Source organism: Macrobrachium nipponense, chromosome 21 (assembly GCF_015104395.2).
Source record: "Macrobrachium nipponense isolate FS-2020 chromosome 21, ASM1510439v2, whole genome shotgun sequence".
NCBI lineage: Eukaryota > Metazoa > Arthropoda > Malacostraca > Decapoda > Palaemonidae > Macrobrachium > Macrobrachium nipponense.
Genome location: NC_087212.1, coordinates 57,148,079 through 57,162,599, shown reverse-complemented (window position 1 = coordinate 57,162,599; position 14,521 = coordinate 57,148,079). Strand labels below are relative to the sequence as shown.

At 36.1% G+C, this 14,521-nt stretch overlaps 1 protein-coding gene across 8 annotated transcripts in view; it reads right to left on the bottom strand.

Annotated features, from left to right (window-relative positions):
* The window catches only part of LOC135198046 (DNA cross-link repair 1A protein-like), a 113,627-nt gene that overhangs the window by 22,293 nt on the left and 76,813 nt on the right, over positions 1 to 14,521 (bottom strand). For all 8 annotated transcript variants that reach the window (XM_064225432.1, XM_064225427.1, XM_064225428.1 and 5 more), the window contains exons 8-12: positions 12,468 to 12,608; positions 9,039 to 9,150; positions 8,704 to 8,847; positions 4,934 to 5,058; positions 3,245 to 3,420 (exon numbers count right to left, since the gene is read on the bottom strand). In XM_064225432.1, coding sequence (XP_064081502.1) covers positions 3,245 to 3,420; positions 4,934 to 5,058; positions 8,704 to 8,847; positions 9,039 to 9,150; positions 12,468 to 12,608 — 698 coding nt within the window. The remainder of the gene's footprint in view (positions 1 to 3,244; positions 3,421 to 4,933; positions 5,059 to 8,703; positions 8,848 to 9,038; positions 9,151 to 12,467; positions 12,609 to 14,521) is intronic.

Below are 14,521 nucleotides of genomic sequence, written 5' to 3'. Positions count from 1 at the left end.
AGTCTGATACAAGGGCATATGAAATTGTTGGGGTACTAGTGCATGCTAGTTTAGCGGCTGAATCTATATTTTCATTCCCTTCAATTCCTACATGTGCAAGAATCAAACAGATTTTTACTGCCAATTCAGATTGGAGAAGTAGGTGGATTTTTATTTGGATTTCTTTGACAAGTTGATTTGAAGATAGCACTACATGAGTCACTGAAAATTATTGAAGAGATTGCTTGCCTTTCAGATATTATGTCAAGTGCTGTTCATATGGCTGAGAATTCTGCAGTAAATACAGATGATATCAAGGGAAGGCCTACTTTGATTAACTTATTATTCGAGAAAGCTGAAGCTCCTACTCCAATAGTTTTTTGAGCCCTTTCTTTGGATGTGCTCTAGGGCATGTTGGCGGTACATCACTGTATTAGTCATATTTCTTCTAAGAAGATAAGAAAAAGTAGTGCATATTTTTATTTGTTTCAGTCCGTGGTGGGTCTTCTATTGTTGGAGGGAAAATTGGTGTTATATGAGTTCATCAAGTATTTAGCTCTTTTTGGGACAGAGCTAGCACCATCATGTTCAATCCTAGGATTACAATTAAGGAAGCAGGTAGCTGCAGATGATCCTACTTGTAGAGAAAGGCCTCTATGTAGTGATATCAAGTTGCGGTGATGTCTCAAAGGTAGTATGCCTGCCTCAGCTAAAAGGGAATTTGTTGGGGATGATCTAAATGCACCAGTACATAAGCGTATTCCTCCTTCGTGATGCAATGCATCAAGAGTTTTAAGTGTTGCTTCAGATGCTGAAGAATATATAGGACACCAGCAGTCTATCATAAATAAAACTGATGTCTTATATAATGTTAGCATGGTGTCATGTCCTGCTCCCCATGTAGAGTGAGATAGTTTCTTTAATAGGGCAAGGGCTCTTATGCCATTGGCTTTAATATACTTGATGTGTGCTTTCTAGTTTAAATGTGGATCAAACATTATTCTTAAGTACTTAACATTTGCACAGAACTCAATTTCAAAGTTATATATATGGAGTTTGATTTCTTGGCCTTTTAGCCACCTTTTGTCTTTATAGAAAACAATGGCTTTTGTTTTATTGGTTGAAAAACGAAATCCAACTGAATTTGCCCATTTACTTATATTTGTGATGGCAGTATTGATGACTCTTTGGGCATGTCTCAGGGAGCTATTCGCGTAGTATAAGGCAAATTCATCAACGTATAAGGTATTTTTAACTCCATTTGGTAATTGTGTGGTGATGTCACTTATTGCCAAGGCAAACAAAGCACAACTCAGGACACCCTGAGGAATTCCTTCTTTTAAATTGAAGTATTCTACTCGTGTCTGGAAAGTTCTATCTCTAAGAAAATTTTTAATGAAAATTGGCAGGTGACCCCATAACCCTACTGAGTGATGTTTAAGCATGATATTAAATCTCCATGTTGCATCATATGCTTTCTCTATATAAAAAAAAGACAGCTACTGTCAATTTTTTCTGACCAAAGCCCTTCCTGATACAGTCCTCTAGATATGTTAGGGGATCTAGGGTTGGCCAACCAGCTATTGAACCTGATTGTGTTAAGAGTTAGCATGGATTCCTTGATATGTTAGCTGTCCATTGGCCATTTTTTCTAAAATTTTACATAAACAGCTTGTAACTAGGTGGATTACTTGCATCCTTTCCTGGTTTATTTATAGGAATAATAATAGCATGCTTCCACTTGTAAGAGAAAACACACTTCAGCCAAATGCTGTTATAAAATTTCAGTAAATATGATTTGGCTATAGGGGCCAGTTTTTGTATCATATCAAATGAAATCCTGTCATGACCTGGGGCTGAAGGATGACAAGAGTTGAGAACATTGTTTAGTTCATCCATATTAAAGGTATGATTGTACTCCAAGTCTTCAACAGTTTCAAAATTGAGTATGACATTTTCTTTCTGTTTTCTTATGGCTTGTAGATTAAGCACTTATGTTCTCAAAATGTTTTCCTATTATATTTGATATTTCATATGGGTCATGATATGTTTTCCATCTTGGTACACTGCACTTCTAGGAGATCTTACATATTTACCATTAATTTTCTTTATCTTTTGCCGAATATCCTAGACAGCGTATTTGATGATAAGCTTGACACATAATTCCTCCATGATAAAATTTGTCCTTCTATTACAGCTTTGCAAAATTTGGCAGTGTATTTATTATACAATGGTTGATGTAATTGACTGTTATATTTACTGACACCATCTTGTTTAGAATATTGAGGGATTTCAAGTGGGTTTTAAGTCTGCTAAGATTACGACTTAATAAATGTTTGACCTTTATTAAGGTCGTTAAGGTTGGAGACTACCATGGAACAGAGGCTTTCTTGGGTGTGGTTTAGTTTTAGGAATACTTTTGTCAGCAGCATTTATTATAAAGTCTGTGAAAAATCCACATGTGGTATTGTGATCTTGAGTGGTGGTATATTATGGGTGTATAGATTATAATCGTCCCAATCAGCATTTTGAATATTGAATCTTACGGGTGGTGAAATTGTGGCATTATTTAAATAATTTAGGACAATGGGGAAATGGTCACTGGTTTACGAGTCATCCAGAACATTCCACTCGAATCTCTCGGCTATATCAACTGAGCATAATGAGATGTCAACTGAGGAAAAAGTTGAGTGAGTATCAGAGAAGTATGTTGGAACATCACTTTCATCTATACAACAAAAGTCATGTTCCACAATAAACCTCTCTATGTTGGCCCTTGATATGTCCGTAGAGTGGCTGGGATCCCAAAGGTGAGCGATAAAATCTCCTACTATAAGTAGGGGGTCAGGTATAAAGCTCATTAATTCAGATAGATCACTGAAGTTTGAATGGAAATTTGGTTGATTATATAAATTATATACAGTGATCATAATTTTATTGGGCATAGCTAGAAAGAAGAGAGTAGTGATTTTATGGTAAAAAAGAGTGGAGGGAACTTACTATGTGCCTAACGATAAAAGTGAAATACCAGGTGTAAACACATAAATAATATTAGTAACAATGAAAACTAATTCACTCTCAACAATAAGTGCCAAATAAATGAACTAAATGAAAATCCTCTATCAAGTTTCTATCTGCCCAGAAATCCTGTCTACACAAGAATGATCAATGATCATGGTCTGAATTGATGTAATTAGTTATAGCAATACAAGTACGTAATTAGTTAACATAAACAATGACATGATGAATAATAATAAAATAGTACCTTGGGATGGATCTCATTCATTCTTATGACATGGACCCTTGCACTGAATTTATCTGATGTTAACCTAGAAGTAATTTCTTCATCCTCAATGCAACGTAAAATTCTCTGCTTCTCACTACTAGCCCATATACGGCAGTCAAGCTCACAGGCGATAGCTCGAAACACACGTTCTTTACCTGTCATTGAATAGAAAGAAAAGACTATGTTGTCATTTATTATCAAGAAACTTAAAAAAACTATTTACTCATCCAAACAAAAACCTTTTCCCAAATATGTGGCAACATTTCAGGGAAAGGAATTAATCAGTCAACTAACTCTTGAGTCAATACTACAGGGTTTCTTAATCTGCATTGCAAACTACAACTTTAATTTTCTATGATAAACTCTCTTATACTAAATGAATCTTTCCCTTAAAAGGATTCCACAGCCTCTTAAAAATCAGGACAATATTTATTTCTCTGATACTTGTGAGAATTTAACAATTTAGCACATTTAACAATTTACTTTTTCCCATTTGCCATGTATGACCATGGTGTTCACAATTGTTCATCTTTTCAAGAAAGTATTACTGATTAAATTAACTTAGCCTATCAGTTGCAACAAACAAATTGCAGAAATGCTAATCCATTTGTATAAGGAGGAAGATCAAGTTAGTTGGTATGTGTACCTAAAGTCCCTCAGATTTGTATCAGCCAACTGGCTAACAACTCCCAAAGGATCAAAGACATTTAATTACAATTAATTTTGTCATTATTCTTTAATAATGCATTTTTCAGTAAAATTATACATACTTTGTTTAGCACTTTTTCTTCATCAGACCAGAGTCAGTTTCATATGTTCCTTCAAGTTTCTTTTATTTCTAATTATACTGAGACAATTTTGCACTATTAATTTTATTTTCTTTCCTTCAAGTGTCAATATTTGTCAATGTTTTTGTATGAATAGCATGAGATGTTAGCTAGTTAACACTGTTTTCTGATTTGTGACCAGTTTTTTTTTTATGAAGCAAATTTTCTATATTTATTCAGTAAGTATGAATGGTTAATTGACATCAACAATTTCTATCAAAGATTTATGTGAAAGTTTCTTGTTTCTTCCTTATTATTCATATTTTATGTATATATTGTTGTTCAGTGTTTAGCTGTAATACATTAAAATTATTACAATAGTTTTTACCTGATTTCCTTGCTTTTTATAGCCATATTTTGATTAATTTTTATTTAGAATTTTCTTAAATGTTATGATGAGTTTTTACATATTTAATACTATTTTAATATTACGTATTCTTATCTTTACTTAAATTCACCTTATCAGATGAAAAATGCTAGTAATTTGCTATACAATTTATACTTGTCAAGACGACATTTTGAGTGGTGACTGAGTTTCTACAAGGCATTTAATATCATTAGTGACTCTGATTGCATCAGCTTGTAAAGTAAGCATAATTTTCATGGATCTCAGACAGCAGGCTGAACTTGTATCACTTGCTAGGAAGTGTAGACAAATATGGTAGTCTACATGAGGCACCTGATCTTTTCTTCTGCCAGTGGCTTCTTATGTCTGGGATTCATATACAACACACAAATAGGCATTGTTTAAATACTCGTACTGAGTTCAGTTTGCACAGAAAAATTGGTTTCAATGTGACTAATATGATACAGAAATTATATTTCAAAATACAGCACTCACCAATAGTATAGGAACCTACAGCAATAAAGGATTTTGGATTCTTGGTGATATGAGCGGTGGCAATATTAACACACTTCTCTATAATTTCATCCTGGCTTGGGAAATTATATGCAGGATTACAATACCTGGAAAAGTAAGGCATAAAGTCAAATATTATTATATTATTTTTACTAAGAACAAGAACTGTATTCATATGGAACAGGCACATCGGGGCCACTGACTCGAAATTCATGCTTCTAATGAATATGATGTTCATTGGGAAGTAATGGAAAGAAATAAAAAATAATGAGATCAGTTTTTAGGATACAAAAATTAAATTAACAAATCAATAAATAAATAAATAAAAATGTAAATAAATTAAAATATATGGAAACTGTTTTTGGGTAGAAATATCTTGCATATCTGCTTAATTTTTGAAGTTCCAATTGCACACATCCTCAGGGAGACTGTTCTACATTCCAACAGTGTGAAGAAAATAGGAACTCTGAAACTGAAGTTTGGCAGCGAGGCACATTTTCTGCATATTGGTGCTGCTGTTCAACATATCTGGTTTATTTCCAATAAAAACCTTCTGTGAAACTTAAAAATATACAGCATCAAAAAGAAACACAACTTACCAATATAATTGTGTACTATCATCTGATCTCGTGTCCTGTGATCCTTAAAATTTTGTTCTAAAACATGATTTCATCATATATAGGTACATCGTTTGTTAATTGCGAGATGCATAATTGGTAAATTATTAGAGGTTATCCTTTCTTTACTTGTCACAGTTTTGGTATACGCCATTGATAATGCATAGTATATCTAAAATGAAGTTTTCATTATAAAACTAATATTGTAATACTTACCTGAACACCTGAATTAGTCCTGGTCACTGACCAACCTGAACTATATCCCCACAGACTTACCCATAACTGGGTAATTTTTTAACTGCCAGCGTTACCAATGCTGCAGGTGAACCCCGTCTACTGAGATACCTGTACTACCGTTGCCAGAGCCGGCTGGCAGAGTGTTCTCCCTTCAATTGCATCAATCACTATTCATTGAAGAGGGGAGGAGGGTGGGAGTCATTCAGGTATTCAGGTAAGTATTACAATACTAGTTTTATAATGAAAACTCCATATTGCAAACACCACCTGAACACCTGAATTAGCCCAATTAACAACATTTAAATGGAGGTGGGATCAATCTCATTCAGCCCGACCCCTTCACAGATAATGCGCAGGTAACTCAATTTCACCCACGATGTATTTTAACTCACCTATGTGCTCAATTCTTTAGATGAGATTGCCGGCAGAGAGAGTACTTTATGTCAGTTTCGTCAGTCAGGTCTCGTCTCTGTCTAGATGACCACCCATGTGGTATTCAAAACCTCGCATGTATGGAGGGAAAGGAGCCTCTCATGTATGGAGGAGGAGCTGCATGAGCAGGTCCTTTGGGTTCTCTGTTGATCACCGCAGGTGAAGAGCGCACACTGGAATTGCCGTAGTTCATCCATGCTATCTGCCTACCTACCTTGTAATAATGCGAACAGTTAGTGGAGAAAAAAAAAGAAAGAAAAAAAAATTAGCTGAGAGAAGCTATAATGAGCTATAATGACCTAGAGTAAAAACCTCACCCTTATCCCCCAATGGTCAATGTGAGGACTTACCGCACTACCACTTTAGCCGCCACGAAAAGGCCTAGTGAGTAACCCTTCATTGAAGAGAACCGAATGTCCTTCAGGTAGAATGATGTGAAGACTGACACCGACTTCCAGGTTGTTGCTTCCAAAACTGATGATACCCCTTAGTTCCTTAGGAAAGCTGAAGAGGTAGCTATTCCCCTAATCTAATATGCTCTTGGGAGTGATTTGCCATTGCCAGGATAGGCAGAAGAGTTACTTGTAGCCTGAGAAATAACTTCTCATGAGAAAAAGCTAACTGCATCCTTTGGCCTTAGAAGGGTTCCTCGGCAAAACAAATAATGTCAGCAGATGCGGCAAGAGTTTAGCTGTGCATTACAAATATGCCTTTAGTGCACGAACTGGACAGTTGCGCATTTCTAAATCATCACCTCCCACAAAATCATCAAGAAAGGAGACTTTAAAGGCTCTTGGCAAGGGATTGGTCTCTGATTCTGGCTTGGCAACGAACTCTGGTAAATATGAGAGATACCATCTAACTTGATACTGTTTCCTAGTGGGCTTTCTTAAGACACAAGAAAAGCTGGCGAGCCACTTCCTTAGAGGCCCATACTACGTGCCGCTCACTGGATAGTCTCCACGCAGCTAGGTTGAGCACACAAAGGTTCTGATGATAGTAAAGTAATAGTAATGAAAATGGGGTTGTCTGAGTAGATCTTTCCTTTTCGGGAGGATCACAGGAGATTCCTTTAACTTTCCTAGAGGATCCGGGAACCAGGGTCTCTGGAGCCAAAAAGGGGCTATAAGTGTCATCTGAGTTCTTGTGCTGGTTCTCAGCTTGCTTAGAACTAGATGTATTAAACCGAAAGGGGGTAAGGTGTACACCTGGAGGTTGTCCCACGAGTGGAGCATTGCATCTGCTACCAGAGAGAAGTAGACTGGTAGCCAAGACTTCAGTCTTGTGGCAAAAAGATCTACTGACACTGGCCATCTCTTTAGCAAGAGCTGGACTTCTTCTTGCACTAAAGTCCACTCGCCCACGAGTACCTCCCGTGGCCGACTCAACGCATCCGCCAATACGTTGAGTTTCCCCACGATGAACTGAGGAAGGAGAGAAACCCTGCGAGACTCGCACCACCGAAGTACGTATTCTCTGTGCAGAAGATTTAGTTTTTATGACCTTATTCCCCCTTGTTTCCTTAGGTATGATAATGCTGTAACGTCCGAGAAGAGCGCTACCGCCTTCCCCTCGACTAACTCTAAGAACCGTTCTAGCGCCTCTTCTACCGCTCTCAACTCCCGGTGATTGATCTATTCCTCCTGATCCAGATCCCTCCAAAGGCCCTTGGCCTGAGTTTCCTCTAAGGTTGCACCCCAACCTTGATGTGAGGCATCTGTGTATAGATGAACGTTCCGAATCGGGAGGGCCAGACTTTCGCTGGCGGTCAGATGAGGTTCTTCTGACCACCACCGAAGATCCTCTAGGCGGGAATCGTCCCAGACTACCACCATGCTCTTTCCCCAAAAGTCCCAGAGAATTCTGAGACGTGCCTGCAGAGAGCACATCCGGAGACGAGATCCTAGAATGAGAAGGGAGAGAGATGACATTCTCCCCCAATAAACTTATCCACTCGCTCACTGGTTGAGCCCTGTCTGATCTGAAGGTTTCCAACTAGCTGAGGATAGCCAGCACTCACTCTTGCGTCGGGAAAGCCCTCAAACGATGAGTCTGAATCGTCATGCCTAGGTATGTTTTGACTTGAGACGGTGAAAGGGAACTCTTTTCTAAATTGACTCTTATTCCTAAGGTCTGACAAAGTTGCAATAGGAAATCTCTCGCCCCTTATCACCTCCTCTTTTGATGAAGCCTGGATAAGCCAATCATATTATGTATTTGTATTTTATTATCATAATCTACAACTATCTAAATAATAAAATTTACCATATATTAATCTTTTGATCACAAATATGGAAGAAAATTACTTTCTTTAGGTATGTGAAAAGGAATTTTTAAAATGTATGGCAACCTATAAAGGAATAACAACGAACAAAAAAAATTTGCTTCCAATGGTAGTAATCCTACAAACTACAAAAGTACTACACTTAAACCAGTTTTTTTTACCATGGCAGTTAAAAAACTCACGTTGTATCTAGATAGAGTGTATCAATATTGCACTCCCAAAACACTGGATATGACTCCATCTTAGGGTGAGCCCTGAAATCCCCTACATGGAGGATAGTGGTACCAGTCGTTAGTCTAAATAAAAACATCACTGAACCAGGACAACTGAAAAAATTAAAAGATTATTTTTAGTCACAAACAATATAATCAATGCACCTCATATTGCTTTCAGTTACATAAAATATTACTATTAAAAAACCTTTCACTGAAACATTACAAACATTTATTCATCTCACAGGTAACAGCTAAAATTTTTAAAGATATCAATCAGTAAAGTCCAACATTAAAATACCTACTGGTTTGCATCCAGCAATGTGACTTCAACATTGGATATGACCTGTGGTGTATCCATAGGAAGAATTTTGATGTACTGCATAGCTACACCTATTTTTAATTTCACCAGATTACCTGAAATAGAAAAATACAATTTGTACAGTGTATACACTCAAAATATCTTTATTAAAAAATATATATATGTTTGTGAAGGAATGATAAAATAAATATTGTACACAATACCACATTAATAGAGTACCACAGGTTCACAATACTGTGCCTAAAACCTCTATGGTTTGATTATCTAATTTTTTCAGATTTCAGAACTGAAGCTTGCTCCCCCATTATGGTCGTGGTTTTTGTTTGTTCCATTAAAACTGCTTATCTAATCTAAATTAGCTGTTGACTAATAGAAATAGACAGCAAACGTTTAGTAGGACAAATGCGAATCATCATACCTTCAACCAGGCTTACCAGAATTATAGCTTATCTAATTACTATTTCTTATAATCAACACTACTATTTTATGCAAATCATTGTCATAAACAACTACAAGTACTGACATAACACCCAAATTGAGAAAGACTGATTGCCTTAAGTAAAAATAGAATGAATTTTTACTAATTTTTCATGCAATGGATCCTTAAGAATGTACACCACTAAATTTAAGCTATAACCTTTACATATTCTAAATTTACTACTCTTATAAATAAATGATAGCTGCATTTCTTAACTAACTTTTTATAAAAAAAGGAGTATAATCTCAAAATTACATTTCATTTAGCAACTGAAGATGTTGATAAAACTCAATCAGATAATGATTTTGAGTATTTACAGAATGCAAATGGTGCATGACCACAATGTTCATATTATCCAGTATGATAATAAATGTAATATACTATAACTGGATATAATAGCACAACAGTTTTGATTAAAATTATCATTATTCTAAATATAATGAAATTATCTGAGTTTTGCAAATGCATACTGTCAGTGTAACCCAACAGTTTACAAACACATTCTGTATCTCATACATGGTACAACACCAGAAATATTGAATATTGTTTTGGAAAGTTGTGTGACAGTGAGCATTTACAGTAAACACAAATTTTCATGCAAAAAAAGATCATAAATGGCATTAAATACAACTAGTACTATTTGACTTAAGCAAATAGATACTGTTAGTGTTACAGCATAGCAGGTGCTAACAGTTCCCACAAACAGGTTTTGTATCTCATTAAGGGGTTGGTTGCCTGATGTTTCTTCTCCACTGCCTTCTAACAAAGACATCATCCTCCACCAAACCTCTTCTCTCCTTACCTTCCTTCACTTTATCTTGTCCTCTAATTCTCTGTCTCCCTCTCGTTCTTATTCCTCTCCCTCTCGTTCTTATTCCTCTAACAGGTTCCTCCCAAGCCCTATTCACTCCCTCCTCATCCATCCTCAACACATGCCCATACCATCTCAATTGTGACTCTCTTATCACCTCTGTAATCTTTACTAAGCCTGCCCTACTTATTTCATCATTTTCCAATCTCTCAAGCAGCGATATTCCATTCCCATAATCCATCTCAGCATTCTCATCTCTGTTCCCTCAAGCTTTACTTCCTCTTCTTCTTAGAGTCCATGTTTCCGATCCATACATTAACTCTGGTCTTATCACTGTGCTATATATCTTGACCTTTACCTTGATTGGCATTTTATTATCACACACATGCTCTACTCAAGCTACCTCTCTCTCCACTTCCCCCACGCAGCTTTTATCCTTTTGTCAACTTCAGCCTCACAGCCTTCCTCTTGACTTAAAGTAGATCCTTAGTATTTAAACTTTTCCACCTGTTTTATAATCAAGCCTCTTCTTTCTGGTACAGGTAGTCCCCGTTATCGACAGACTCGGTTAATGGCAATCCAGTTTTATGGCACTTGTCTAGTGCCATGAAATCAGCGATTTATAGAGCTTTAATGAGCCGAGTTTCAGTTATTGGCGCTGACAGTAGAGTTATGGTGCCGTAACATACCTAATAGAGGTAGCATTAATCAAAACTTGGCACCATAAGTGCCATACATTGCAAAGTTTCCGTTAATGTCGATTTTTGCTTATAAGTACCCTGCCGAGAATGGAACCCCTGCCGATAACCAGGGACTGCTTGTATTACTATTCTGCCTCTATCTTCCCTAATGCTCACCAAAACCTCTGTTTTATTAACATTCACCTTTAAGCAGCCCCTCTATAAAGACTCCTGCCACTCTCCAATCTTTCTATGTAGCTCTTCCTCATCATCAGCATACAACTCTCTAAACTCTTCATTCCTGATCTCTTCACTTAACACATCCATGACCAGCACAAACAAAAATGGGCTTAATGCTGGTCCCTGATGTAATCCAACACTAACTTCAAACTTAATTCCCTGATGCAAATCCAAATCAATACTTTCCTTGCAAGGAGAAGCTGTATGACAGGACTTGACCCAGGAAGAAGCACAAACAGTGAGGATCTGTCATTATAGGCATGAACCACTCACAATGACGTTTGTGTTTCTCATCCATAATGGCAAAATAATAAGCAAGATAAAAAGAAAGGCTATTAGCAATTCACTCATCCCTGCTTCAAGCTATCAACCAGTATCTCAGGACAGAAAAGTACAGCAAGTCTGTATACCCTGTGGCAGAAAGAAGGGCAAGTGTGAAAGTTGGTGAGTGAGGGATACTCCCCTATTAACCTCCATCCCCACCTGTTAACCACCTAGTTAACTACCTTGTTAGCAAGTTTTGACATGTTGCTCACTTGCAATGAAAGACTCCTATATAAAAGGCTCTGGTTTGTATTCCTGTAGGAACAAAGATGGTTTTGTAATAAGATTTGAAATTGCATGTTGCTGAGGTACTCTTTCAGCAACATCAGTGTAATGTTGTGGGTTAAGAGTTGAATTATCCTATGTCCTGCTTTAAGCTTAGGTCTACTTATGCAAATGCAGCAATATATATGTGGAGTAAACATATGGTTAAATAAGGGGTTCCCTTAAGGGTCTTAAGGTCAATTTCTCTAGTCCAGTAATAGCCAAGTCCCAAGGCTGCCTGATTATGGACATCCAAACTGTACATGCAAGCACTCTAGGGTGATTCAAGCATTAATATGATGTCCACAAATCTTGATGTTTTACATAGTTTACAAAAGTAAGGGGGTGATAAGCTACCTTCCTTCTATTATGCTTGGAAAATTCAGTACATAAATAGAAGTAAATAATGATTAATGGATTTATGCCAAAACCTTATAAAACTATGCAAGTTAATCTAAATGTAAACATACAAAAGGTGATATCCATCCTGTAACTAGTAATATAAGCTCTTTGCAGTACTATTTCTTTGGCTTCCCACGACACCCAGCCTTGCTTTGGTTTTCATTTCTTATTTAAGGCTACATAAAAGGGAACTTGAATATGACTCATATTTACCTGTTATCTGACTACAATATATTGGCTTACTGAAGTTCTTGGTGAGACCTCGAAAATGATCATAATGGTAGTGCGACAGAAAATATCCATCAATTCCATTCAGGTACCCATATGAAAAAGCATCAACAACAAAACTTGTATCTGAAATACCAAAAGGTTAATGTAGTAAAGGGATTGCATTTGTTTCTAATTACAAACAATTTCTAATTACGAACAATAGTGTAACCAAAATTACGAACAATTTTGGTTACACTGTTTTGAATACCAGAATGTTCAGAACGGAATATGTATTTGGATGCCTCAGCCCATTTGTGTCCATTCAGTTTCCTGGAAGATGCCAGTTAGTTATCTCAGGTGAATGACATAACAGGGTAGAGGCTTAGCTCCTGCCATGAAGCTTGGTTGCTTAACTTTTGCATCTGTGAGAGGTAAACGAGATGAAACATTTACTACTACTGTACCATAACCTCACATATTATCTAGTAGTATTCACAGATTGTATAATATGGTTATGGAAATCTTTGAAATTCATGTATGGCATGGCATCCCTTACTATGGCAACTCACAGCTATTGAGCAGCAGCTTCTATCCACTGGAATGTTTTACTAGTTTGTATTGTAAATGAACAGCGTGCTATTTCTGACTAATGATGTACAGTAATCCTTAGATTACGAACAGTAACAGGACCAAGGCCTTGCCACATGGGGTCAAATAAAACTAGAGGTGTAAAATGGAAACTCCAAACTCTTTTCAGCAGGTCCGTGTATTATGCGAAAAAATTCAAATTTTTAAATTTATTAATTTTAGTTCTCTATGGCCCCAAATTAAAGATTAGTCATCTTTATGTATCTTAATAATTGAAATTTTGTAGTAGAATGACATAAAAAGAAATGGCAGGAAATCAAAATCAGATGAAAATTTTGCAGTGTTCATCATGTTTCAATTTTACTTCTCTATGGCCTCAAATTAAATATTAGTGTTCTTTATGTATCCTGATGATAGAGATTTAGCCATAGCATGAAATAAAAGGGAATTGCAGGAAATCAAAATTGGACAAAAATTTAGCAATTTTTAGCAAGTCATTGTATGCAAAAATTACCAAATATTTTAGTTTCAATTTTAGTTCTCTGTCACCAAAATAGACATTAGTGTATTTTATGGATGTTGATCATCGATGAAGACTTGGCCACTGAGTGAAATAAAAAGAAACTGGGAGAAACCTAACTTCACCAAAAATTCTGTCCAAATTCTGTTAGTCAAAGAATGAAAAAAGCTCAAATTTTTCAAGATTTCAATTTTAGTTCTCTGTGTCCCCAAAATGGACTTTAGTGTTGTTTATGGATGCTGATGATGTCCTCTAAGGCTCCAAATTAAAGATTAATCTTCCTTATGTACTCTGATCATGGAGATTTAGTCATAGAATGAAATAAAAAAGAATTATAGGAAATCAAAACTAGCAATAAATTCTGTAGATTTTCTGCAGCTCTGTGTATAAAGAAAAAAAAATGTCAACATTTTAATTTTAGTTCTCTATGGGCACAAATTAAAGAGTACTCTTCTTCATAAACTATGATGATGGAGATTTAATAAGAGAATACAATATAGAATAAAAAAGAATTGGAGGAAATCAATAGTAGCATTAAATTCTTTAGAAATTTCATAGGTCCAAGTATGCAAAAAATGTTGCATTTTTTCAATGTTTCAATTCTAGTTCTCTATGGCACCAAAATTAAAGATTAGTCTTCAGTGAATGAACTAAAAACAGAAGAATCTGACAAAATTTCCTTTATTAAAACTTGAAACTGACTGTGACTGATGACTAAAATTTGGATATCTGCAGGAAGTAATGTACATTTAAGAAATTCTATTTGGGTTTCCTATACACTTTACTATTTTAAAACCAGTAGGAGTCCCTGCTTATCATTCCTGTATACCTAACACTGATTTCCTGTTTTCTCATCTTTCTTATTTAAAAGTCATGTTTGTCATCACCAAATGGTCTAATGACATTGTAGTCATACCTGTACATCATGAAATAATTCCAGAACTTTCTG